The sequence below is a fragment of the Drosophila mauritiana genome, chromosome 2R (genome assembly GCF_004382145.1).
Source record: "Drosophila mauritiana strain mau12 chromosome 2R, ASM438214v1, whole genome shotgun sequence".
NCBI classification, from domain to species: domain Eukaryota; kingdom Metazoa; phylum Arthropoda; class Insecta; order Diptera; family Drosophilidae; genus Drosophila; species Drosophila mauritiana.
Window position 1 is genome coordinate 6,767,994 of NC_046668.1, and position 27,791 is coordinate 6,795,784.

Sequence of the window (27,791 nt, forward strand, 5' to 3'; positions counted from 1 at the left end):
TCTCTTAAACACATCCTATTTTATACTTTTTATGCAACGTCGCACAAATAAGACATGAATTTACCACTAAAGTTTAGCCTTAGTATTTAGATCCTAGTAGATATGCACAATTAATTTATATTTATTTCTCCTACAAAGAAATTCGAATCTATTACTACTGCAGTATTTTGTATTGTGCTTACTGCTTACCGTAATGATAGCGCCATCTATCTATCACGGACAGTACTTGCCGTCTACATTCGATTTATACACGGCTCAAAGGCGCCACCTATACGTTGTCTTATTAACCTAGTAACCTTGTAGTACTGCAGCTCACCGCTAGAGAGAGCTATACTACAGACAATTTATAAAAGAATATAATAAATAAATTAAACTAAGATTAGGGAAAATAAGATGTTATATAGTTGGTTTCAAATTAGAGTTTTAACTTTGTCACATTCCTAAATAAATCAAAAACTGTCAAATTTATTTATTTATAATTAATTGAGGTTGATGATGTCATTGATGTTCGTATAATGTGAATAAGATACCTTGTTTTAAATTTCAGAAAATTCTTGTTTTGCATTGCCTCAACGTTATTATTATTTAAATAAAGCTTAGAAATAGTAATAGACGAATCTATGTACATCACAAAATAAATTTCGAAAATAACTTTATATTAGAATACTTGTCATTAGGGTATTCAGCTTGCGGCGTGAGAAAAATTAATAAGGCAATGATTGTTGAGTGCTTGTGTCCGCACTTCGTGCCTGACGATATGACTTTTGCAACGAACTGTTTTCATATTTTTATTTATTTTATTAATTTTTATTTTCTACTACGTATTATTATTTTTTATGAAATATTATTATGAAATATTATTATTTTTATTATTTATTAATAAAATTATTATTTTTATTATTTATTAATAAAATTATTATTTTAATTATTTATTAATAAAATTATTATTTTTTTATGAAATTAAAAAATAATTATTATTTTTATGAAATATTTATTTCTCAATGTTATGTCTTCTTTTTGGAAAATTTATGTTTCAAATTACAGTAGTATATTTCAGATACAATATTTTTGTAAAATAGAAGTGCAGAAATTTAAGAAAAAGAGTCGATTTCCGGCAGGCGTGGGTAGTGTGCAAAATATATGTACCCTTATCACTGCATAGGTATAAATCATGGAAAGATATCATCTAATATAAGTATTGGGATGACTTATTTCACCATGAAGTGCTAGGCATTGAAGCTTCTATTTAATACAATAATCTAAACATTGTTTGATTAATACAATAATAAATTAAAGTTAATATAAGAGTTCCGCTTTTGTCCTGACCTTTTATGTAATTTAAGTGGACTTAGTATACGCTCCTATAAATTTCATACTTCAAATGGTCACATATTTTTATCCCCCTCCCGCTGGACGACCCTTTCGAGGGCGCAGAGACCTCCACTCGCATGTGTCATCATCCCACTGCGCAAAAAGAAGTCCTACAACTGTCGCTTTTGCGGAGACCCCCATGGAGCCCACACCTCGTCGTGGTCCTCGATCCCCCTGTTGTGTATTTTTTATAGTGCCAGAAGGTCTTTGCTGCTCCTTCGAAACTCATTTTAATTCGTTTTTATTTCTTTTTAATTTTTATTACATTTTCGTATATTAGCTTTGACTTTGCTTTAGTTGTATCCACTTTGAATTATTTGCTGTTTGTTTTCCCGCCCGCTCCGCCGGCCAAAACTGGAAAAAGGAAATAGAAAACAGCATCAGCTTTTTTTCACCAGCATTGTTCCGCGGACTTCTGGGTGGAGATTGTACGTCTAGGACCCAGCTCTTCTGGTCATTCTCTGGGTCCGGGTCCGGGTCCGAGTCCGGTTTTGTAGTTATTGTCCAACGTTGACTGTTTACGCCGAATGCGCTGCGCCACGTAGCGATCCGCGGAGTAGGAAATTAAAAATGGCGAAATAAAGTTAAATTTTTTATGGCTTGTGCAAATAAGTCACAGCCAGGCAGCCGGGCAGGCTGGCGGCCAGCAGTGGGGTCGGGAAAATCCGCGGAACTGCCGGGGAAAACCCCGGCCAGTACGAACAGCAGCAATGTGCCCCGCGTGTAGCTCATCACTTGTTAAGCAAGAAAATAATATTAGCATTAAGCGTTTGTCTCTGCGCCTCTGACAGATACGGCGCCATCCGTCGTCCCTCCCAAGGATTCCCCTTTTTTTCTGATATTTATTTTGCAAAATGGGCGACAAACTTGCCGGTTTGGGCTCCATTTTTCGCTCCTCCTGGTCTTGTAGTTTGTGTGCTCTGCTGTTTTTGCTCATATGGAGCACATCCAATTAAGCAGCTCTGAAAGTGGTCTAAAAAATGAGTTCTGGTGGCAGGGGCTGCGCGGAACGACGGGTGCGAAATTGTCGACTTTAAAGGGATCTCGGGGAATTGGAACTAATGACTGTATGAGCGGATGGCACGTGACAAAATAGGAAATTGAAAATTAAGCAATTAACATAAGAGCTAAGAAATTCATTGCTGAATATGAGTTAGGTATATAGGATGATAAGATCAAAATATAAGTAAATACAATAATATTTAAAATATATATTGGCTAAACTACAATAATGGATAAATTTTGAATAAAAGTGACTTGTTAACATAATTTGAAAGCAAAGCATGAATGACACAAGACACCGTTTCAGCTGCGACCTACCCCAACTGGTGGCCAACACGTAGTTCTTTTTATGGTGTCACTTCCACCTACCGATTCCAAAGTGTTCCAAATTCCGAAAACCAGTTTTTGATTGACACACTTGCACTTTCTTTCAATTAGCCGCTAAAGACGCTCGTGTGCCGGCCGCTGTCTTTTCTTTTCGGCGGTAACAATTTGGGATTTCTTCGAGACCCTAATTAACTGGCATTTGAGGCAGGAACGGGGCGTGGGTGCCCGTGTTGAGAGGTGTTGAGAGGTGGAGACCCGCATGGAGATGTAGGCAGATCGCGTGATGACTTGGGTGTTAGCTCCATCATTCTTAAGAGGCTGTCGTCTATGGAGCCGCCTCAGTGCCGCTGTAGACTTCGTCGCGATCGGGATCATGTGGACTTGGCTGCTGTTTCTGCCTCTTTTGAAAGCGTCCTCAACGAATGCCATCTTCGAGCAGTGCAACCACCAGGTGAAGCTGCAATCGGGCCAGAAACTTCTCATCAACTCGCCCTATTACCCGGCACTGTATCCTGTGGGCACTTCCTGTCGCTACGCCGTGGAGGCTCCCAAGGATCACGTGCTCCAATTCAAATGCGAGCTCCAGTTGCGAACGGTGAGGAAATGAAGTGAAGTTATAACAGTGATGCCCATTATATGTTCAAGTGGAATCTAAATGCAAGAAAATATATTCGTGCTACTTTTATATATCTATAACAATTCACATAAGTTTTTTAGAGAGTGTGTTCTTACGCGCTAATTAAAAAATTGTTGTAACTGTGAAGTACAAAGTTAAAATAATGAACCAATAATATATCTCTTTAAATGACATTGTCATGGATGAAAAATATTAATGAAAAATATTTATTTAATCATCAAAAGAAAAGCATTTATATTTTCTAGCTTGCGAAGGTAGAGTGGCATCGCCATGGTCCATTTCAATCACCACTGCCATGATTCATCTCGATTTTCGCAGCTTTCCACAGCTACAGACAATTTATAAAAGAATATAATAAATAAATTAAACTAAGATTAGGGAAAATAAGATGTTATATAGTTGGTTTCAAATTAGAGTTTTAACTTTGTCACATTCCTAAATAAATCAAAAACTGTCAAATTTATTTATTTATAATTAATTGAGGTTGATGATGTCATTGATGTTCGTATAATGTGAATAAGATACCTTGTTTTAAATTTCAGATACAATATTTTTGTAAAATAGAAGTGCAGAAATTAAGAAAAGAGTCGATTTCCGGCAGGCGTGGGTAGTGTGCAAAATATATGTACCCTTATCACTGCATAGGTATAAATCATGGAAAGATATCATCTAATATAAGTATTGGGATGACTTATTTCACCATGAAGTGCTAGGCATTGAAGCTTCTATTTAATACAATAATCTAAACATTGTTTGATTAATACAATAATAAATTAAAGTTAATATAAGAGTTCCGCTTTTGTCCTGACCTTTTATGTAATTTAAGTGGACTTAGTATACGCTCCTATAAATTTCATACTTCAAATGGTCACATATTTTTATCCCCCTCCCGCTGGACGACCCTTTCGAGGGCGCAGAGACCTCCACTCGCATGTGTCATCATCCCACTGCGCAAAAAGAAGTCCTACAACTGTCGCTTTTGCGGAGACCCCCATGGAGCCCACACCTCGTCGTGGTCCTCGATCCCCCTGTTGTGTATTTTTTATAGTGCCAGAAGGTCTTTGCTGCTCCTTCGAAACTCATTTTAATTCGTTTTTATTTCTTTTTAATTTTTATTACATTTTCGTATATTAGCTTTGACTTTGCTTTAGTTGTATCCACTTTGAATTATTTGCTGTTTGTTTTCCCGCCCGCTCCGCCGGCCAAAACTGGAAAAAGGAAATAGAAAACAGCATCAGCTTTTTTTCACCAGCATTGTTCCGCGGACTTCTGGGTGGAGATTGTACGTCTAGGACCCAGCTCTTCTGGTCATTCTCTGGGTCCGGGTCCTGCGCGGAACGACGGGTGCGAAATTGTCGACTTTAAAGGGATCTCGGGGAATTGGAACTAATGACTGTATGAGCGGATGGCACGTGACAAAATAGGAAATTGAAAATTAAGCAATTAACATAAGAGCTAAGAAATTCATTGCTGAATATGAGTTAGGTATATAGGATGATAAGATCAAAATATAAGTAAATACAATAATATTTAAAATATATATTGGCTAAACTACAATAATGGATAAATTTTGAATAAAAGTGACTTGTTAACATAATTTGAAAGCAAAGCATGAATGACACAAGACACCGTTTCAGCTGCGACCTACCCCAACTGGTGGCCAACACGTAGTTCTTTTTATGGTGTCACTTCCACCTACCGATTCCAAAGTGTTCCAAATTCCGAAAACCAGTTTTTGATTGACACACTTGCACTTTCTTTCAATTAGCCGCTAAAGACGCTCGTGTGCCGGCCGCTGTCTTTTCTTTTCGGCGGTAACAATTTGGGATTTCTTCGAGACCCTAATTAACTGGCATTTGAGGCAGGAACGGGGCGTGGGTGCCCGTGTTGAGAGGTGTTGAGAGGTGGAGACCCGCATGGAGATGTAGGCAGATCGCGTGATGACTTGGGTGTTAGCTCCATCATTCTTAAGAGGCTGTCGTCTATGGAGCCGCCTCAGTGCCGCTGTAGACTTCGTCGCGATCGGGATCATGTGGACTTGGCTGCTGTTTCTGCCTCTTTTGAAAGCGTCCTCAACGAATGCCATCTTCGAGCAGTGCAACCACCAGGTGAAGCTGCAATCGGGCCAGAAACTTCTCATCAACTCGCCCTATTACCCGGCACTGTATCCTGTGGGCACTTCCTGTCGCTACGCCGTGGAGGCTCCCAAGGATCACGTGCTCCAATTCAAATGCGAGCTCCAGTTGCGAACGGTGAGGAAATGAAGTGAAGTTATAACAGTGATGCCCATTATATGTTCAAGTGGAATCTAAATGCAAGAAAATATATTCGTGCTACTTTTATATATCTATAACAATTCACATAAGTTTTTTAGAGAGTGTGTTCTTACGCGCTAATTAAAAAATTGTTGTAACTGTGAAGTACAAAGTTAAAATAATGAACCAATAATATATCTCTTTAAATGACATTGTCATGGATGAAAAATATTAATGAAAAATATTTATTTAATCATCAAAAGAAAAGCATTTATATTTTCTAGCTTGCGAAGGTAGAGTGGCATCGCCATGGTCCATTTCAATCACCACTGCCATGATTCATCTCGATTTTCGCAGCTTTCCACGGACTTGAAATGCCGCACGGAGGTGTTTCACTTCAATTCCGAGGGCGATGAGGTGTTAACAAGTTCCGAATACTTTTGCGGCAGCGGAAAATTCGAGCGCAAAAGTTTTCTCAATCGTGCGGTGATTTCCTACATATCGAGTGGACATTCGGAGCCGCCCTCAGCCGTCAAGTTAAAGGATAAGCTGCACGCGGTGCCAACCACGAGCACAACTACCGAGGCACCACAAGCTGTTTCCATAGAGGAACAGGATGCGGAGGAGGAGCAGGAGGAGGAAGAGGAGCCAGAAGAAGCCGACGAGGACCTCAGTGACGAGGTGCTGCACGTGTTGCAGGATGTGGGCGTCAGCGATGCCCTGGCCTATGTAGCCTCCTTACTCTACGACGTCGAAGAGTCCAGAAAGTCCAGCACCACTATTTACCTCGACAAGTTGCCGTTTCGCAGCAGTTCAAAGACTTCCGCAAAACGTGCCCGGATTGTTTCCAGCTACCCACCTGCTGCCCCATCGGCTGGTCACGGAGGAGGACGCTTCTCTTGCCTCGTGGAGGCCTTTCAGCCCTCGTGCAGTTGCGGCTGGAGCCGCATTCCCCGGATAGCCAGTCCCACCAACGAGGAGGCCGTCCTGCACGAGTTCCCGCCAATGGCCGGTGTCCTGACCAAAAAACATGGAAAGGTCTTCTGCGGCGCTGCGATCAGTAAGTACATATATTCGTACAAATATGGAAAGGGGGCTTTTAATGATTATTGACTTAGAAGAATAACCTAGATTCTTTCTTATTATAACTTCGGTATTATTTGTTCCAGTTCACCATCATTACTTGCTGTCCGCCGCCCACTGTTTTCAGGGTCCGGAGACGAACAGTGCTGCCAAGTTGCGGGTGGTGGTGGGTGAGCACGACTTGGCCAGCTCCTTTGAGACGTTCGCCACGCGACGCTACGACCTTGAAGCCCTGATCCTGCACGAGGACTTCAGCCAAGCAAGTGGACAGCCGAAAAACGATATCGCCATGCTGAAAACACGAACGGCGATCGTGTGGAGCCAGCATGTGGGTCCCGCCTGCCTGCCACTGCAACCGGCGGAGGATGGCCGGAAGCTGCCGCTGGCGGGTCAGCAGGTGGTGGCCGCCGGGTGGGGAACCACTTCCTACGGCGGTCCACAGAACCATCGCCTGCTCAAGGCCACGCTGGATGTGATCGATGGCCGCCGGTGCAGGCAGGCTTTGAGCTCCGCCGGCGGAGTACCGCCCCACACATTCTGCACATACACGCCCGGGCGGGACACCTGCCAATATGACTCGGGAGGAGCTCTCTACGAGCGGATCAACGGACGCCTGGTGGCCGTGGGCATCGTCAGTTTTGGCCAGGCCTGCGCCGCCCAGCAGCCATCGGTCAACACTCGCGTCGCCTCCTTCATCAAGTGGATTCGCACCAAGAGCCCCGAGGTGGCCTATTGTCCTGGCAGAACATAGGACCAGCAACTACTCTGATTTATGTGTATATGCAAGGCTAAGAAGTTTTTATGTGGCAAACAAAAATGTTGATTAATGGGTAATAATGGGGGTTGTAAGGGAAAATATCTTGTAAGATGATCTGCGAGGTCGTTGTTTGCTGATTTATTTTAAAAGATTGATGTAACATACCCGGTACAAAGTCGAAATACATTTTTTTATGTTTGAATTGACCTACAACAATTGTACTAAAGTTTCCATACTTTTATATCCTTTACAATTGGTATCGATTGGTGTCCAAGTGTTTCAATAGATAGTAATTGTCGTCAGTGATGTAAAATCATAGTGCTGTACTGAAGATCTGATCTGTTATGGATGGGGATGGGGGGAATATCCCCAGCTTCAGAGTGCTGGAACACTTAACACCTGTAAGTGGGTGTCAAGTTTGTCGCTCTGCCTGAACGCGCTTGGCATCAATACGCATGTATCAGCTCCGCCAGGTGTATGGATGGATGTGCCTCCCCCACTCGGCTGTCAATCATGCATGCGAATGGAACGCCTGGCTGGAGCTCTATGTCCTCCGCCCGAGGCGTTGCAATTAAGCGCAAATGTCAACTAATTAACCTCGGGGGCGGCGATGGCCTGCAACCTATAACCCCTTCAGTCGCTCAGATGGGGTGGTATGTCAATAAAATTCCATTCAGATGCTTTATTTTCACTGCCAGCCGGGATCTTCCTTTCAGATAAATAATTAAACGTTTCGCATAACAGATGGAGCTCGCTTTTAGGCTTAAAGGCAATACGGCAGTCGTCTGGCGGCCGCGTCTTTTTATTCGCTTTTCTGGAGGACCTGTTTTTTGTCTAACCCGGCACTGGCGTTGCACTTTTTCAATGCTCCACCCTCGGCCTCGTTTTGTGTACGTCTGTCTGGCTTAGCTCGCCTGCAGTTCCGAGCTGTTGCAGTGTATTGGCCGTGTTTGTTTTGCAGTTTTGCAGTTTCGGGTACCCGCTGCCGCTGCCTTGCAAGCCTGTTGTTCAATTTACGTAAAACGCGGCCAGAACACAGCTAACCCACGTCAACTGCAGTCGGCGGCATCAAGTGCTGGCAGGGATCGGGGATTGGCGGCTCCGCATAGGAATGGGCGGTGGTGCGTGGGGGGCGTTGTGTTCGAGGGGGCGTGGTGGGCTGGGGGTGCTTCCGTACTCGGGTGGCACTAATTGAAAAGCAGCAGCCACTAACAGCAGCCGTCGCTAAAGGGCTGCCAAGGGATTGGGTTTAGAGAGCAGTGCTACAGTAGAAATGTAATAACTCTGATTAAACCGGAAGCAAAGCAATAGTTGCTATTTCTCATCTGAAAGTAAAGGAGCTAGTTAGCATGTGTTTGCATTGAAAAAGTATGTTGGGTATCCCACAAGCGTCGTGAAGAGAAACCATGAAGAATTCAGAAGAAATAGCGATATACTTGGTATCGCTGAGGGATTACTTATTTTTCTGCTCAGCAATGTATATATTAGGATATTTATATTACTATTTATGGATTATGGTGTAGAAATCTATCATTTTAGTTCCAAGCCATCCTGCGATTGTCCACTGCAGTGGACAGTGCACTGTACGAAGAAAGCCAATGCGCACAACGCTTTTTACTTCGTGCTCTTTTTCTGGCAATTTCCTTTGCATACTTTTGTGCTGCATTTGATTACAAAATGGCGGCCGTCCGGGATGCTGGCTGCTCCTGCAGGACCTGCTGGCTCCAGTTGCAGTCGTAATGCAGCCTAAACATTGCGTTTAGTTCTCGTTTTGCTGCATCTACAACTGCTGCAATCGCCTGGACTTTGACTATTCATTAGCGTGTGTGCTGGTGTGGGTGTGTGAGTATGTAGGCATCTGTATCTGTGCGTCGGGGATGAGGGCCAAAAAACTCTAACAAGCTCAAAAAGCAATTTGCGAGAGGACGGCTAAAAAATTGGCAAAAATATCGACGTGCCGGCTCATGCAATTGACGTTTTGCGGGCGTGTGGGAGAGGGATTTTCGCGGACTAGGGATTGGGGTCTGTTACATAAAACCACGCGTTGCACAAAAGCCGCCAAATCGTCGTCGCTCAAAAGCCCCAGCGATGAAAATACAAAATGGCCGACCCACATGCAATGCCGCACTGTTCCAGCCAACTATTTCTATCTAACAAAACGCCGATACCTAAAGGAGCTGTGCATAGCATATTAAATAAGCCTCATATGGGTTTACTACCAATCTGAAAAAGAATCTGCACTTTATGGTCCAGAGCGAACTCACAGAGAATATGCTTTTCGGAACAACTATGCAAAAGTTTTGCTAGCCCTCAGAAGTAAATTCGGTTTGTGGTCAGAAATTAGTACACAGCACTTTTTTTCGGCACGTAGCCCCTGCACACACGACTGGGCCAATTAAATCCATTTACATCACAAAAATCGAGTATGTGAAACCATTTTATTTCTAGGTTCAAAATCGAAATTAAAAGGTATTAGCCTTACCAAGTTTTCACATTGCAGATTCAACAATACCAACTTGGAGTGGATTTATAGAATCCTACATATAGAAGCCTACATACTAAAATGCCATTGAAAAAGTATGTTCAAATCAGTTATTAATTGTGTGAGAAGTAGGCAGTTTCAATGACATCAAAAACCCTAGTTCATCTTTTTGGCTTCGATTAAATTTGAATTATCAGTAAACGTATTTTTAACCCCCGAACATCCAGCCATGATGTCCTTTGGTCGAGCTCTCGGGGGCCTATCCGTTTTACAATTTTCTTGGAACAGAAGCTTGCATCAAAGGAGGACGAGACGGCCATTTCCGGTAGTTCCCGACGCGAGGATTAAGACCCCGGCGCAGTCAACCCGACCACCCCGCATCCTGGTGAAGAGCTTCTTGGCCCTCCATCATCTGGATTCTGTGTACATGCAGGGTGCTCCTCGTGATCTTAGAGACTATTTTATGTCGAGCTGGAAGAACGAGAAAAGATGATATCCCTCCTTGACTATACCATTCATAACCATGGGAACCGCCATTGCGGCCATTATTCAAAATTTAAAGTTTTTCGAATAAATACTGTTCTAAAAATATATTAGACTTATTGAAATATTAATTTTTTAGCAAGAAAATGATAATATGCTATGATTATAAATTTAGACTTGCCGTTTAACTATATACGGAATATTATTTTATTATTATTTATCAAGTTTTATGCAAGATCTGTGCATTGTGGGAGTAAGAACGTCCATTTCAATTCAAATCAGGAGTGGCAAAGCCAACGCATTACAGTAGGCCCGATAGATACATTCATAATATGAAAACTTTTTAATATAACATAAATTTTACATTGGTTAACCTAAATTTTAGTATTTCTTTTATCAACGGTACCGCATCCACCTATGGCATAATGTTTACCGGTCGGGTTCTCATCTGTTCCCTGATATTCGAGGGTAAGATGTGGCTACAGCAGAGGCGACGAATGTCGGAGCACAGACTTCCGTACCATCGCAGACCTGTGCCCGTGAAGCTCCAGGAGCGTAAGAGTTCTAGGACCGATCTAAAGAGGCCGCCCTTCCTGCTGGTCAAGAGCTTCCTCAACTTGCGCCACATAGACGGCGACTACGGGTTGGACATGAGACGAGTTACGGACGAGCTAAGTTTCCAGCCCCACCGCACTCTCTTCATCAATACCCTGCGAGGGCCGCATCGTCAGTTTTCGAACACGGAACCAATGGCGGACATGATGAATGAAAGTTCGGTAGCTTTGGACTCGGGTTCGAAGCCGTGAGAGTGGTTAGATAAGATGTGGGAAGATAACGTTTTAAGTATTTTAATATAAATGTTTATTTTTAATTTTATCAAATAATGCTTTGATATATATGAGGGGCAAACGGTTTTTTAATAAATGAGGGGGGGTGAAATATATATTTTATCATGAAAAGACCTTGGCCTTATTTCATATATGCACTGTAAAATGGGTCATGGCTAACAGATTAGAGATTGATGCTGAAGGTACCATCTAAAATCTGGTTAATACTAATAGCCCGACTAAGTTATAATGAAGGGCACAATAAAGTTTACAGGTAACGGATTTATTCTGAGCTGAATTATATTGCAATTTGAGCGGACGACCGAGTTGGATCCGTTTATCTGGCCACAAAATTCTTACTATTGTACATGTGGGTTTGGAATACTTCGTTATGGATTGACTGGGTGATTGACTGAACTCGTACAAGACAAGTCCGGGAGAAGAGAAACCGTCTAGATATCGTAGGTGCCATAAACCATTCGTCGCCGGAAGTCCGCCCAGCGGTATCGTGGATTGCGGAAGCGGGTCGTCTGCACCTCCCCGCAATCCTGCGCCTGCTCCTGGTACTTATGAAAGTTCTTCACAAAGCATCGCGGAGCGTGATGGTACTCTGGATTGGGCTCATCCCGCTGGCGGCACAGGAACTCGTCGATCTTCTTCAGATCCCCAGCGCACTGGCTTCGGCGCGTCGAGTAGGCTAATCTTCCAGTCATCCGGGACGTGGCTTGCTGGACCGCCAGTCGGACATAGGCGGATAGGGCCGATTGGCTTCCGTTGGCTGGCAGCATTTGGAAAGGGGATGAAACTAGTCGGATTTGCCTGTAATTTCGTGGTTCTGATGCCGTCGGTATTGGTAAGCCTTTAGCTGGATGCAGTTGTACTGTGGTGTAGCGATTATTTGACTAAAAGGATTGGCCGAAAGGAAAGGGTTTGTAAATTTAAGACTTGTCTATTGTATTAGTTTGCCTGTTAAACGGGAGGAACGTAAAAAAAGTAAAACGGGGCTATGTGTTACTAAAAGCTGACTAGTTAAAAAGAAAAGCTGACTGGATTGAAAAGAGCCCACCTATTATCACTTCACTAAGAACATATTCAGTTGATTGTTCGATTAGCAGCTAAGTGTTCCTATCACACATTTCATTTTCTTTTGGCCAACTTAAAAAATGATAATGTAACATTATTTGAGTGCGTTCCCTTTTGAGCAATTATCGCGTTGCACGTACTCGAGACCAAAGCACAAAACATAATTAAACAATTAAGGTCCTTGGCACTCGTCCTTACTTAGCCCAATTCGCAGGACGGCACATCAAAGCCGCGGCAGAGTTGTGCGCCTAATTACGCGGCCAAGTGCAGTGAACAGCAGAGTGAAATGCAAATTTGCAACAAGGCAATAAAAAAATCCATCAGAATTAACTGGCAACAATGGGAGCGAGTGGCGAAATCACAGCATTTGCGGGCCAGGTTAATTGTGCAGCTTTGAAGTGAGGAGCAGGATTCAAATAGCGAAGCACGGAACGAAATAATCATAGTAATTATTTTCCAATGAAAATACGGAAATGCTGGGAAAAATACTGGCTTGAATTTAATTACATTTATTAAAAAATGACCTTTAGTGAGTATAGTTTGTTGATTAGGCTCCTTGTTGCAACTCTTTTTTTCGAGTGCCGTCTAGTAGGACAGTGCTTTGAATGAAAAGTGCCTGAACCCGGACCGTAATCCTTGCTGCTCTGCATTTTTTGTGCCCCCGTTGCCCATTGATTTTTTCTATATTATAAAATTTATGCTGCCCGGTCTGCTTTGTTGCACTCTTGTCTCTGCCACCAGCACCAGCTCCAAACCCCCCCAGTGCACTTCATTTTCCGCCTTTGCTTTTCATAGTCATTTTTTATTTCACATTTTTCCCAAGCGCTTTTGAGCTTTTGTTGTCGAGTGCGCGCCAGTGCCACCCGAGCCAAAAGAAAAGGGCTTGACAATAAAAATTATGAAGCATATTACTTGAGTGCACTTGGTGCCTCTCTCCATTCTTTCCTTTGCCACTTTTCCACCCAGTCCTTGTTTGTATTTGGCTTTTCTCAGATCCGAAGGATGCGCAGGTATGCCAAAGTATGTCGCTAGTTTTTGAGAGCAAACCTGCGTGCTAAGTAGCAAAAAGGGTTAAGGATACTTGTTATAATAATAATAAAGATTTCCAGTCCAACCAAGAAGAGAAGAAATAAATGCAGTTTCCAATTTTAACCTGTTTTATTGCTTGTAACTATGTAACTATGCATTTCAGACTGCAGTGCATTGTGGCTTATAAAGCCTTTGAATTAGATCAAAACAAAACACTTTTTAAGCCACAATGCAGGGGCTAATGTGTAAGGAGGAGTCTTTCACTGGATTTGGTCCTTTTTGGTTGGCTTCACTCTAGTAACTGCCGTAGATCATCTTTCGCCGGAACTCTGCCCACTGGTAGGTGCTGGAAAAGCATTGGCGTTGTCTTTTACAAAACTGATCGAAGGCCTCCGTGCTCTTTCGATTCATCTCCAAATGAGATACTTCGCACTGCCGTTTGGGAGGGACTTCTTTATTCGCCTTAGGTGGCAGTTCCCCTTTTCTGAAGTAGACGAGGGGAATGGTGCGACGCAGCTCCGGATGGACAAAGACTCCGGGTTTCTGGCAGATTTGAGTTCGTCGATGAAGTCTCCTGGTGAGGTGAAGACCTCTGCCTGTCAGTGTCCTAAGAATATTGATCATGGCTCAAAAGTGTGACAAATTTGGATAATTTTGTAATCCCAAGTATTTGGGATGTACGCCGGAAAGACTACTGAGATTCGTTTATTGCTCCTCAAAGAATGAAAATTCAATGATTGCTATGGTTTCATGTCCTTGCCGATCTTTTAGACGAGAACCGCGACTACTAGATACCCATTATCTTTACTGCCATAGTTGGGCGTGTCCGCTTTCTGTTATGTAATTTTCCAGGCAGAAGTAAAAGCACATATTTAATAAGATATACAATATAAAATAATTTTGAAGACCGAAATTTTTATTTGTTCTTGAAAATCGCCAGCCCTCACATAAAAATGCAACCGTAAATTTCTCACTTCCGGAAAGGTAGACGTCAATGGATAAGGATGAACCTTCTTTTGAGGCTCCTCTTGGCTCAGTAACTCGTACGGCCGAAGATCATGTTGTGCCGGAACTCCGCCCACCGGGTGCGATGGCTGCGGTAGGAGTTGTATGGCGAGATGACCTTTCGGGATATGGTGGCGCTTTCGGGCAAACGTTCCGCTTGCTTGGAGGCGTCGGCCACGCGTTGGAGAAGCTCCTGCTCAGCCCGGGCGCGATCCATCTCCTCTTCCGAGTTGTCCTCCGGCAGGCCGAAAACGGTCTCCCGTACCGATCGGACCTCCAGATCCGACTCGTAGTCGTGCTCCTCCGCCGTGGCTTCTGGTTCGCCGCCCAGTCTCTGCTCTTCCTCCTGCCGCTGCTGGTATTGGGCCACCTGCGCCGACTTGAAGTTCCGCCTCCTGGCCGCGTTCTGGGCGGCCAACACATTGTTGCGGCGGGGCACCACCTCATCCGGTTTGGCGACTGGTCGAAACATGGCGGAGTCCAGGCCGGAGTAGTTGTTGCTCCACCGGCGGCTCTGCTGCCTTTGGCGGAGCTGCTGGGCTGCCGCAAAAGACTCCTCTCTCATGGGCCAGTTATTGTAGCAGGGATTTACGTTTTGGGCTGCGCTGTTTTGACCTTTCTCTAGGCCCGATATCCAGCGCCGCCCCTCAATTAGAGTCCTCTTGGCCAGATGGCGAATGCATGGTAGGTTTTTCGCGAATATTGGCATCTCTGTTTTGTCTGGTTCCCCTAAATTTTCTGATTTAACGGCTAATTTGCGAAAAGAATCGGATTCTTTGGCCGAAATTGGGTCCACTAAAATTTTAATTTGATAAAAACAAGGCGCTCGGGCAAGAAAATTTTGGTTGTCTTTAGGGGAAAACTATTTCTAAAATGAAATACACAACCAGGCGTTTGCTGAAGTCTTCGTAAAACACTGACACTAAAACAAATGTTTACTGTGCTCGGCCAATTTAGTTTTCGATTTCTCTCACTGAAAAGACATAACAGAAAAAAAAAACATGTGTGCTGCGAAAGAAAATATCATAATTTATTTACAGCCACAAGGAATTCAATTTGATTGCGACTTGAGTCTTTCGGGCAAATTAAACAACAAAGCCAAAATGAAAATCATAGACCAAAAACACAATTCGCCTTCGTCACATGAACATTTATTAATTTTGCATCAGCTGCAGTGGTGCGAGGTCCTTTGGTGGCCCGATGATAAGTCCTGGGCCGAATTTAACGCAATTTCCAAATGGAAGCAACAACAACTGCGAGACATGGAATTGAGTTAGTCCACAATTACAACAACAATTATGAGTAAAGCAATTTTACAATAAATACCAAAATACACAGGAAAACTGTGAGAACTCTGTACGCTTTCCCGCTTTTGAAATTCGGAAAAACCAATGTTACGACCCAATTGATTTCAAATTTTAATTTTCTCTGATATATTAGAATCAGATTTTTCGCTTTCCCCCATATATCGATTGTGTAGCCTTTATTAAACACTGGAAAATACTGTGAACTAATAGTGCCAACCATATTCAGATAGGGTATGCGATAAAACTTTATTGCACACAAAGAACTACTACGCCTGGCGGTTCTTGATGGCCAGCGGGGTATGATTGGTAAGTGCGGGGCTGCCGAGCTTGTTCGTTGTTTAAATGTAGGCAGAAACATGTCACTGCTTTTTAATTTAAATGCAAATTAAGGCCTTTGTCAACACTTTGCCAAACTCAAGACAACGCCGACAAATGCCTGAAGAAAGTGCAAGGAGGTCGGCCAAGGAATGACTCTGTGGAACTATATTCTAAAATATGCGTGTGCACGGGAAAAAAATACAGAGTACTATATAGCAGTGCTATAGCAGTTGTACACGACGAATAAAATGTTTATATATGGCTTTAAGTAAGGTATGTATTGAAAGCAGATCACGTTTACCCAACTAAGTTGTATTATTAAATTTAATTAGTTTGATATTTTACAGAGTTTTTATTTTTACATAAGTAATATATATATGTATACATTTACATAAAAAATAAAAGAAAAAGTCGGAAAATATGTGTTCTAAGAGATTTTAAGAAATAGTATACATATTCTTGATCATAATCTAGCCAAGTAGATCTGACCATGTCCGTTTGCCTGTCCGCTTGTCTGTCCGTTTATCTTTCTGTTTTACAATTTTAAACACGCCCACTCCCAAGCCTAAAATAGTCACGCCCACGCTTTTGAAAAAGAGTTTAAGAAATTTGATTCATTTGTCTTGCATATTTTTATCGATTTCTTTTTGTTTGAACTTTTTTTCCAACTTCGACTACGATTAATTAAAGTCAAAGAAGTCGACCATAACGCTCTCTTGTTGCTTATGATTTTAAGAACAGACTTTGTTTAATCAAACATTGCAGTGAAAGGATAACTCGTTTAGGTGTAAAAATTCTATGAAACTCCTGCCAGTAACAATATATGGTAAAATTAATTCAATGGTCAATATTGTTTCCCTCTGTGCACAATTTTGGGCATTCATCCGACGCATATCCTTAACGCACACACACAGATCCGCCTATAAAGCGCCACAGCCAGTTGAGGTGCGAAGTGACCCGGGTGTTGACACCGATGCCAAAGGGCTGACCGCAGGCTCTGCCGTAACTGATCACGCCCAGCTGGTACATCCGCTCCCGCTGGCGCAGGATCACCGGACCGCCGGAGTCGTACTGGCAGGAGTCCTGGCCCCTGCCGCCAGCATCGTAGGTGCATAGGTGGCTGGGAGCTATGCTGGAGTTGAAACGACTTCGGCAGACGGCATTGTCCATGGTCAGCAGGGTGGCTTTCTGCAGGGTATTCGACTTGGAGGCAGCGAAGCCCAGGGTTCCCCAACCCATGATGTCCACGTTCTGGTAGTTGAAGCTGTTCTCCCTGTGAGAAAACCATATTGTGTGATTCCATGACTTTAGATATGAGAGCTAAACCTACGCCTGTCTAATGGGAAGACATATGGGCGCCACTCCTCGGGACCATTCGATTGGCGTCGCCGTCTGGAGCAGGGCTATGTCATTTATGTTACCCGATGCTGTTTCCATGTAGCCAGGATGGTTGATTATATTTTGGATGCGATACTGCGCCGCATAGATTGATTCGCTACCTGAAAGATATGAGGATTTAATATATATTCCTCTAACAAACTATGCAAATTGCTTACCCGTGCTCAAGTCATGCTCCCCGACCAGCGCCAATAGGCGACTGGCCACTGGTTGGCGAGCGGTACAGTGGGCAGCGGTCATGATGTACCGCTCGCTGACTATGCTGCCGCCGCAGAAGATGGGCAGGTTGGAGGCCAGATCCCGGAGGCCCACCATCGAGGGAAACTCGTGCTTTCCCGCCTCCACTCCGTTGGCTATGCGATTGGGGAAGGACCAGCCGCAGTCGCAGGGCGCCGGTCGAGCCACCGCTTGGCAATTGAGTCTGGATCGCTGCTGGGTCTGCGGACTGCTTGAATAGTAGGCGAAGGCCATGGTCTGGAAGTTGGATATCCGGTTGACCTGGCCCATGCGGCAGTACCGTTCGCCATCGCGGAACTGCAGGTCGCCATCGCGGGAGATGAACAGAAACTCCGAGCCGCAGGTGTCGGGAAACTAATTTGAACGGAATCAATGTTTTATAAGCATAGATATAGATTTTAAAGTAATATTATAATTATGGCTTATATTCTAGAACAGTACTTACCAACTCAAAGCGACAACTCAAATAGATAACGTGATTACTGGGTGCCTTCAAGCGAAATCGACAGTTGGAACCACTTGGTATTGCACTGGGGTAATTAAAACTGGTTATATTAATCGTTCGGTTTGGGATCAAATCATAGAATCTAGTGCACTGTTGTTGGGCACAAGACAAACTAAAAAATAGTAGCGAAAGTAACCCAGTAATCTTTAGTTCGTACATGATGGTTGCGAAGCTGTTGCAACTGTAAACTCAATGAAGATTCGGTGCAGCTTATATAAGACCACTCCAATTGATAAGGAAAAGTATATTTCTTTGTTTTGAAATACGAGGCAAATATTTGAGAGCGTTAAATTGGATTTTGAGGTCAAGGTGAGAAAATATTACTATTGACATTTCTTTTTAATGCAGGCAGAAGTTAAACTCTAAGATATGCCTTAAAAAAGAACTTTCGCATACAAAGTGACAACCCGCAGTAAAAAATATTAGCATTGCAATTAAAACTACTATTTTCTATGTTATTAACTTTGATTTGAAAACTTTTGCCTTTATGTGAAGAAAACATCAATTTTAAATCATTTTGAAATATTAAAGCTTATCCGTTCCATTTATTTACATTACAAGCTGACAACACAATTGGAGTTTCCGATCTTTTGGCGTATCCAGCTAATATACGACGTTATCCTGGTATTGACACCCATCGGATACTGCGATTCAGCACAGCTCTTTCCGTAGCTGATGATTCCGACCAAGAACTGCCTGGACTTCCGCAGGATAACTGGGCCACCCGAGTCGAACTGGCAGGAGTCGCGACCTGTGCCCGAGTAGTCATAGGTGCACATTTGTCCAGTGTATATCGTGGCCACATTGTGGTACTCCGTCTGGCAGTCCTGGTTGCTGACCACATTCAGGTTGATCTTCTGCAGACTTGTGGACGTGGGTCCGGCAAAGAAGACCGTGCCATAGCCAATCACATCGACGAGATCGTAAGTGAATGGTGTGCTCCTAAATGGGAAATCGAATTAGTTTCTTACCAATCTGTGTATTTAATGGGGAAACCTACGTTCCTACGGGAGGCAGACAAATGGGACCCACGCCACGGGACCACTGAATATTGCTGGCTGTTATCAAAACTGCGATATCATTGTTTACGTTGGGGTCGCTCACATATTGCTCATGTGGTATCATCTGCTGAATATTATACTGCTGGTAGTACCTGGAACTGGAAGCTTAATAGCGGGATCAGTAAGAATTAGGTTAATAACAGGGCAATAAATCTTTATATTCTTAGTTTTATCAGTTTTGCGAACTTACGATTTCCGAGGTTATTGGTTCCCACAATAGCCACAATATTCGTGGCCCTGCTAACTTGGTAAATACAATGGGCAGCGGTTATTATATAACGATGGGCCACTGAAAGAATATAATTCAAAATATGTTATTGCCAAACAAACTTAATTAAATTCATGTATAAAATATATTCTATTACTCAGATAGATACCTTGTATTTAACTCTTTAGCTTGAAAAGTTCGTAACTCAAACTTTTTCATGTACGCAAATGGTTATTTGACTTATTTTATTTATATCCACTTGGCACCTTTTCACTTGTATTCTGTATTAACGCACCTATGGTTCCGCCGCAGAAGGACGCCTGGTTCTTGGTCACATCCTTGAGGGCCGCCATGCTGGGAAACTCGTTGGCCGCCGCCTGTTGGCCATTGGCAATCCGCGTCGTGGCCGACCAGCCACAATTGCAGTTCTGTTTGACGGTGGTCAGGGTGCACTTAAAGCTGCCTCCCCTCGTGCCGGTGGAGATGTAGGCGAAAACCAGCTCCGTAAACAGGGACTCCCGCGAAAGGGTTCCGGAGCCACAGAAGTTCTCGGCACCGCGCATCAGAAGATCGCCCTCCGTGTCGAGCCAAAAGTTATCCGTGGTGCACTCACCGTTGCCCTGGGGGTGGGAAGACATGCCTTACGTATTTTCCATTTGTAAAACCATGTATCTTGGCGAATTTCCTACCGTTGGAATTCCCAGGGAACATTGCACTTGGATGTAGTAGTCCAGGGGAGCGGTGAACTTGTAGCGACAGGAAGTGCCGCCAGGATAATTGCTGGGGTAGTAGGGCGACTCAACGTAGGTGGTCCCCGGACTGAGGTTGAAGGTGTTGTCACAGCCCTCGAAGTAGGCCAACACAGCGGGTGCGAACAGCAGCAGCGAGATTAGCAGGCGACTTAGCATTTTGGCCAAACCTTTCGGCATCGCAGCCAGCACTCAACTGGGCTAACGCGATAGTGCCACCCACTCCTAATATCAGGCAAGACACTAAAGCTAGAGCTAATTAAATAAATAAAAGGCCGCGTTCCAGCGGATGATAATACACACAGAATTGCCGTTCAGTATACGCCTTGGTTGAAAGCGATTTCGCCCTCAGTCTGCAGTTGTGCAAACAGATATATACATCGTAACACTCCAACGGCCTTGTCAAATGCATACCACATCGACTTTGAACTTGGCCAATAGAGCCAAGGCATTTTCCACTTGGCTGATAAGGAACTTGGGAAAATTCTAGCCTGATATGTCACGTTATGTTTTTCGGCCAAGATACTCTAGGGTTATCCAACAGCTGTTCGCCCGGTGATAAGCCAAAGCCGTGGGCAAATAAACGTTTTCTGAATAATGAGCTCTAATTAAATAATAAAGAAATAACGCGAAAACAAAACGCGGAGTCAACGTTCGGTGATCTGTTTGAACAGATTAAAAGTGAATTTACTTTTTGCCTGGTGTTAAGATAGCAGAACAGGAACCATTTTATCAAGCAGATCTACATTTAAGGAATTACTATTTATTTAAGTTAATTACGGCAAATACATTTCCCTTTTTGCGAAGTTACAAATATTTTTTTAGTTTATAACCTTCCTTAACTTAATTTTTATTGACATCTAAGCCACTCAGCAGACACAAATAAATTGCCAGCCCTCTTGCATAACTTTTGTTAATTGGCTTAAAACAAACACTCCGTTACAATTGAGGCTTTTTATATTTCGGCTCAAAACAAATAACTAAGATATCAATCAATGTGCTTACGTGTACGTACTTTAAAAAGTGCAAGTAGAAATGGCGATGAAAAACTATTGTTGATATTTAATTATGTTTACGCTTATGTAAATTTGCATAGCTGTAGTACGTTTGCCATCAAAGTAGCAGACGGAAACTTTTAGTAATGAAAAAGTTGAAAATGCTGAAAACGCAATGGAAAGCAGTAGGCAAAAATTAAACTTGCGCTCAAAATCAATTTGGAAAATCGGCAAAACGAACATGGCCGTAATGGCTGACAAGGTGGAGCTAAATGTCGATGAAAATCAAGCAATCTGTCCATCAAAAATTGACTTTATGCAAAAATACCCATTGGAAACTCACATAAAAAGCGCCTAAAAGCATGCAGCAGTTTTGTCACAGGATGCCCCGAGCTGTGTAATTATAATATGGAAACAAAATGCTCTTTTTTCCAACGCTCCCAACACATTTGGAGCACCACGCCCCTGCCATGCCCCCTCTAATTTTCCTGCCCTGGCACATAGCGATCCAATGTCTATATTTTCTAGTGTCACACATTTTTTGCGCATTTTTTCTGTGCGTTTTTTGTTGTGCTCTCTTTTTTGCCGTGCATTTGCATTTTCCACTAATTTGACTTTTGTATTGTTGCGGTCGCCCCTCCAAACACCCACCCACCCCTTTCCCAGCCAGTTTATGTGTTAGAGTTTTTTGTGCTCCTTTTGGCTTTCCACCAATCGCATTCCCTCTTTCACATCGCCAGTGTGGCAGTGTGTGTGTGTGATAGCGCGTGGGTATTGGTGGGTGGGCTGCGCTACGCACTTTTTGACTTTTCGTTGGGGAAAATGCGTTTTCATGCATTGGTTGGCTGCCGAGTGGGCTCCACTGGGGGATGGGTTCTGCTTGGGTCGGGTATTTGGACAAATTCCCCACCCACGGCTCTCCGTCTATGTCTCTTTTTCCGTTAGTTGGAGTGCATTTTCCCAGGGCTTGTCATTTGATGTGGCTGTGACTCTGTGGCCATATCATTAATTGCCGTTAGCCTGGTAACAGGAACCGGCCATGAAAAGGCCCCGAACACACGCAAATTAGTGGGTTATTTGAATTGCATAGGGGATGAGCATGAAAAATGCGGAGTAGTGGCAAATCTGCGTGGGAAATGCCGAAATGGGAGTTGATTGGGAAATCTAGTAGCCTCGGCCAATATTTAATAGAAAGCCCCAAAAGAACGGCAATTAAGCGATCCTAATTCGAATTTTATGATATGTTTTTGCCATATCTACATGTGTGGACCGATGATTACTGCATACTAAAATTCTTATTTATTTTTATAGCCTAAAATCTAATTACAGAATATTTTAGGTAGTATTAAAACTGTGTATATTAACTGTATTTCATTTAATAAAAAAGCTATTTCTAAAAATTATATACAAATTTGATTCTTTAAATCAAACAATCCAGGCATTGCAGATCCATTTTGAAATATTGAGCACAATTAATTTTTGGGATTTTATTCAAATTGTACTTATATATTTAAAGAAATTATGATCTTGATTGTTAATAGACAAGTTTCTAATCAAATTCCCTGCAAATAAGAAGTATGCAATCGATAAACAGTAATTGCAGTTTCCGAGACCGTAATCCGGTAGAATCGGCGCATCCATCAGGCGTTTTCCATCCTCCTTAGCTCCCAGATACAGTCTCTGAAATTCAGTTAAAACGCATATAGACAGAACGGAAAACACATTCAATTTGCTGCACCTTCAATCACAATAAATCCATACAAATTTCCGCTTTTTCCAGGGCCCAACGCTTTTCAAATGCAAACTAAGCAAATTTTAATTAATGAAAAATTGCAATTAAAAAACGGCCCTGGCTTTCTTGCCACCACCAACTATCTCCCTCTCGCCAGTACAGTTTTCCATTTCCACGTCAGATAAAAAGTGGCCAAAGGAAAAGAGCAAGCAATCCGCAGGCAAACAAAAACACAAAACTGGTGTGCCCAGTAACTGCATAAAAAAACAAAACGCACTGCCAGCAAGTACATATGGGTTGTACATAGTGGGGTTTTTGGGCGTGTTTTTTTTGCATCGGTGGGTGGGCTTGTTTGGTATGCGTCTAAGCAACGCTCTGTCGCTGCCAGCGTCGCCGATTAACATAAACACGCAAAAAACATTAACAGAGCCTCGATTTTTTGCTGTGTTTTCCAGCCTCAGCCTCGGATTCGGCCAACGGCAACGCAGTTAGAGAAGCCAAGGAAAAAATCAGGTGGCGCGGGGCTGGGAAAAACTAAGGCAGAGGAAAAAAAGATATTTCATACATAGATAACGCGGCGTATGTGTAATGTGCGAATGGGACGCAAGCTGGCGAACTGCGCTCGCTGCCTCTCATTCTGGCATTCGCTCATTACACTCATTTCGCATAGTTTGGGGCTGGCGCATAGGCAATTTTCCGTTTTCCGCACACACACACACTCACACAGAAGCGCCACACACACACGACACACACCACCGCAGCACCCAAACCCAATCACAAAAACGCGTTAATAAGAGGAAAACGTGGGGCAAAAACTACACACAGACACTGAGATGCGGATACATAGAGGGAAAGAGCGTTTTCCCCCAGCAACTGGCTCGGCCAATGGCAGAATTTGTTTACGAATTGGGTGGCAAAAGCAACAGAAAGAAAACAGTTGGGGAAAAGAAAAATGCTCACCGAGCTCTTGCATTTTCCGCTCTCTCTGTTCGCCACACTCTGCTCTCCCAACTCCCTCTCGCGGCACAGTTTTTATTTTTCCCTCGAATGCCACGTGTCGAGCGCATCGCTCTCTTAGGCGCCGCGCTCTCTTTGCTTCGTTGAGTTTTCACGAGACGCGGGGGGCGGTGGAAAATGCAGGGGGTGGCGGGAGAGGCGGGCAGCACATACTCGCTTTGGTTGGCTGGCAAACGGGTTTCTGTCGATTGACGTTTTAGTTAATATGGTCAACAAATTTTAATTGAATGGTCCATGTTTGTAAATGTTTGATGAATGAATGCGACGGGGAAACGAGAGCGACAGGCAATGCCTCAACTAAATTTTATTGGATTCGGCAAAATGTTGGGGATATAACATTTTATTTATCAAGTAAATCCACTTAGGACGCAATTCAATTCAATACATCTTTTAAATGCTGAAACTAATGAAAAACAAAAATAGCTGTAAGATGTTAATTTGAAAATAAGAGAAAAGTTAGTTGATTTAATTAAAAAATAATAATTTTTGCGTATGCCTAAAAGGCCATACATTGTAAATCTATCTATTAAAATTTCAGTGAAACTTTTGAAGAAAAATATTATTTATATGTAAAAGAATGTATTTGTACTTTTTTATAGATGTTGCTGACATAGTAAGCAAAATTAAAATGTATTTAAATAAATTTATAACATTCTACTAATCAATTAAGCATATAAACATAATTAATATTCTTTTTACAGTATTAAAAAATAATTATTTAATATGTTTTTTTATTTTCGAAGTTTCATATTCTTCTTCAAAATGATCTGAAAAGTCTTAAGAAATTAAATATGATATATTGGCATTGTTGGATTTTTAATTAAGAGGTTCAACTTTTTACATCTCAGTTATGTTTTTAGTGGCTCTAAAAACTTCTTCCTCGAGTACTAACGATTTTTTAAGCGTGGGATATTTTGAAAATGCCATTGAAAATGTTTTTCATTGTCATTTCTACATCTCCCATTCGAACACCTATAATTTCTAAAATTCATACTAACGAAATTAAGTAACAAATACATTTTTTTTTAAGATTAAATGCATCTCATCCTTTAAAATTGCCTTCTGCACTCATTCAGGCAAGACAAGAAGATTGAACAAGTTCATACAATATATATCTTATTTTAAATTTGGACATTTACCAAAAAAATTAAATTAATGAATAAATAAAACCATTATTTGCCTAAGTTGACAAGGATATGAAGCTTTTTCTACCTTTTGAGATGGATGGATGGATAATTGATATTATTGAGACTTTTATATTCTTGATCAGTAGCAATAGCTAAGTCCGTTTTAACGTAAACTAGTCAATCATTTTAAATCTATCTGCATGAAACTTTCGAAGAACTGCCGTAAAATTAATAAAAAGTAATAAAACAAAATTATAGTTTCGTTGTTACTAATTATAATCGTATTTACCAGATATATTTAACATAGATAGTTACGCTGCGGTTTTTCGAAGTTAGCTTTATTTCTTGTTTCTATTTTATTTTTAAGTTTTTATTTTTAAGCAATTCTGTATCTTTATAAAGGCAATAGAAAATAAGAAACTAGGTGCTTAAATCGTTAGTCAAAAATATTGGTTCTTGTACTGTATTGTTCGTATAGGAAAATAGTCACACAAATTTTAAGCCATTTCCTAAACAAAACCCATTTCACAAGATAAGAAAAAATAAAACATAATTACACAAAATTACCAGAACCATTCCTTCCATCACTCAAAAGACTTTACGACGTTCATTAACCCAGAAATAGAGCTAGGTAAAACAGCCCGCAATGTCCCCAAAGAATTTTTCTATTAGCCCAGAATCGATTAGGCCGCTTATGACCTGCGTGCCGGGTTGTAAGCAGATATTACTCAACTAATGGTTAGGGGTTTTTTTTCGGGATCGGAAGACAAGGCGGACGGAAGAAGGAGGCAAACAGTTAAATGAAACGGTAAACATAACGCATTAAACGTTAATGTCGCCTAATTGTGTAATTCGTGGTGTCACATTTTGGCTGCCATTTACATGGACATAACAATGGAGCTGACCCATCTCCTACTGGCGCCCTATAATAGCCGCGGAATGGCCCCTAATGAAGCCGCCAAGGTGGGCGCTAATGAAGTAATTACAACAATTAATTTAATTATAAATTAAGCTATTGTGCGCCATGTCGTGACATTTATGGCCGCTCAAAGGGAGCGAGTGTCGCTGTGGGAAGAAGGGGAAATTGCCTCAGTTGTCGCGGTTTGTTTAGTCAACATGTTTACAAAGGACATCGAAGGACAATCAGGTAAAATGCTCGAAAAGGTTTGGGGCTGAACAACCCAAAAATGAGGTGCCTTTATAAATGAATAAAGTGTTAGGGAATGCATTTCCCAGTTTTCATGTTTGCTAGGGGATAAATAAACAGTATAAGCGCTTGAATTTAGTTCAACTAGATGTTTCTTTATTTTAAATTGCAGCTTCTATACTATTTAATCGAATATTTATTGAACATATGCAATGCCACAGCCACCCAGAAAATCGTACCTACTCGTATTACGCATACGCCGCGTAAAACCGCGTGAAAACACATACTCGTACGAAAACGAGCCGGTCATGTGTGTGTGTATGCGATTTCCGGTGAACTAATGAGCACCGCACACAACCACGCTCGTGCGCAATTTTCACTTCAAATATTTTCCATATTTTCACACCTTGTCAACTGTGTTTGGTTTGCCGTTTTGGTTTTTGGTTTATTGGCTGGCAACTGGCACTTAATTGAAATATAAAATAAGCCAATTAAAATTAAAATTATTGCCGCGAATTACGGCCTGCGGTGTTCCTCAGCTCCCCCCATATATCCTTCCACATCCTTTGGCCGATGGCAGACGGCTGATAGCGGTGCATTTATTGAAAATTACTGCAAATGAGCTGCACACGGGGTGAGCCTGCTGCAACTGTTGATAACTTGTAAATTATGGCATTGATGATAAAATTGCCACTTTGCGTATGCATATCGGTTACGTCGGCACGAGTTATTTGTTCAATATGCACTTAATGAAGTTGGATTTTTAATTGATCCAGCGGAGTGTGAGATGTACCGCGTTGCAGTGATTAAATTAATCATTTTAAACACAAAGTGTAAAAAATTGCATGGTTTTACCTTAATAACGATGATTTCTAATCAGTTAAACATATAATTATTAAACATAAATGTAAATTAAGACTAGCGATTACGTAAAAAACAGCATGTTGTTGTTCAATCTGAACCAAATATTTAAGCTTAGCCTTCAAAAACTGCCCTTTCCAGACATACCACCCTTTTTTGTTCTTTCTTTTTTGCATTAGTGCCGAACTATTTTCAGAAAAGCTACTCAAATAACGTTGGTTATTTTGCCTAATTGACTACAAGTATGGCCAACCCCACCTCATTTACCCCTGAAGGCCACACAACACGAACACAGCCCGAAAAATGTTCGATGGAAAATCGCAAAATTCAATATTTGAGCATTTGCAACACATGCCAGGGAAAACCAGGAGCAGAATGGAGCAAAATGGAGCAAGAGGAGCATGGAGGAGCGAAATGGAGGCAGGAAGGAAGGATTGCGTTCTTGGGTGCTTGTTTCTGCCACGGTTCAGGTGGCAAGTTGCCTTCTTACCGCCGGTCCGTCCGTCTTTTGCCAGTTAGCGATGCCTTCGAAAAGTTTGCCAGGACAACGCTGCTCTTGGGTCCTTGCGGCTTTTGCCGCTGCATTTCGGGTCGCGCAATTATTTAATGAAGTTATACAGTTTTGGCCATGTGCTGATCAGGTACGTGCAAATACATATATATATATATAGATATGTGAGTGTGCACAGGTGAAGGAGTGTGCGTGTCTGTGGGCTGTGGTGAAAATTTCATTGCTGGCCTGACTTTTGTTGTAATTTGATTTTTGGTTTGTTGGCTTTTGTTCGAGT

The 27,791-nt window shown here is 42.2% G+C and overlaps 8 protein-coding genes across 8 annotated transcripts; 3 read left to right on the forward strand and 5 right to left on the reverse strand.

Moving 5' to 3' along the window:
- The first annotated feature begins 5,367 nt into the window (after positions 1–5,367).
- Positions 5,368–7,468, forward strand: LOC117137431. Its single transcript, XM_033298863.1, has 3 exons — positions 5,368–5,589; positions 5,950–6,652; positions 6,762–7,468. The coding sequence occupies exons 1-3, from the start codon at positions 5,368–5,370 to the stop codon at positions 7,424–7,426; spliced, it is 1,590 nt and encodes a 529-aa protein (XP_033154754.1). The 3' UTR covers positions 7,427–7,468.
- Positions 7,469–10,038: 2,570 nt separating this feature from the next.
- On the forward strand, positions 10,039–10,574 carry LOC117137319. The gene has a single exon (XM_033298703.1). The coding sequence runs from the start codon at positions 10,144–10,146 to the stop codon at positions 10,405–10,407; it is 264 nt and encodes an 87-aa protein (XP_033154594.1). The 5' UTR covers positions 10,039–10,143; the 3' UTR covers positions 10,408–10,574.
- A 141-nt stretch (positions 10,575–10,715) lies between these two features.
- LOC117137257 lies at positions 10,716–11,258 on the forward strand. The gene has a single exon (XM_033298619.1). The coding sequence runs from the start codon at positions 10,823–10,825 to the stop codon at positions 11,201–11,203; it is 381 nt and encodes a 126-aa protein (XP_033154510.1). The 5' UTR covers positions 10,716–10,822; the 3' UTR covers positions 11,204–11,258.
- Positions 11,259–11,486: 228 nt separating this feature from the next.
- On the reverse strand, positions 11,487–12,258 carry LOC117136891. Its single transcript, XM_033298004.1, has one exon. The coding sequence runs from the start codon at positions 12,010–12,012 to the stop codon at positions 11,677–11,679; it is 336 nt and encodes a 111-aa protein (XP_033153895.1). The 5' UTR covers positions 12,013–12,258; the 3' UTR covers positions 11,487–11,676.
- Positions 12,259–13,441: 1,183 nt separating this feature from the next.
- Positions 13,442–14,051, reverse strand: LOC117138092. The gene has a single exon (XM_033299942.1). The coding sequence runs from the start codon at positions 13,958–13,960 to the stop codon at positions 13,631–13,633; it is 330 nt and encodes a 109-aa protein (XP_033155833.1). The 5' UTR covers positions 13,961–14,051; the 3' UTR covers positions 13,442–13,630.
- A 180-nt stretch (positions 14,052–14,231) lies between these two features.
- LOC117138091 lies at positions 14,232–15,255 on the reverse strand. The gene has a single exon (XM_033299940.1). It carries the CDS (start codon positions 15,048–15,050, stop codon positions 14,370–14,372), a length of 681 nt encoding a protein of 226 aa, XP_033155831.1. The 5' UTR covers positions 15,051–15,255; the 3' UTR covers positions 14,232–14,369.
- A 1,558-nt stretch (positions 15,256–16,813) lies between these two features.
- On the reverse strand, positions 16,814–18,271 carry LOC117137330 (venom serine protease). Its single transcript, XM_033298720.1, has 4 exons — positions 18,047–18,271; positions 17,523–17,955; positions 17,297–17,465; positions 16,814–17,239 (listed from the first exon to the last, which is right to left on the reverse strand). The coding sequence occupies exons 1-4, from the start codon at positions 18,263–18,265 to the stop codon at positions 16,864–16,866; spliced, it is 1,197 nt and encodes a 398-aa protein (XP_033154611.1). The 5' UTR covers positions 18,266–18,271; the 3' UTR covers positions 16,814–16,863.
- Positions 18,272–18,631: 360 nt separating this feature from the next.
- Positions 18,632–20,325, reverse strand: LOC117136540 (venom serine protease). The gene is made up of 5 exons (XM_033297491.1): positions 20,065–20,325; positions 19,671–19,995; positions 19,358–19,456; positions 19,107–19,272; positions 18,632–19,048 (listed from the first exon to the last, which is right to left on the reverse strand). Exons 1-5 carry the CDS (start codon positions 20,302–20,304, stop codon positions 18,661–18,663), a joined length of 1,218 nt encoding a protein of 405 aa, XP_033153382.1. The 5' UTR covers positions 20,305–20,325; the 3' UTR covers positions 18,632–18,660.
- Between the last annotated feature and the right edge of the window lie 7,466 nt (positions 20,326–27,791).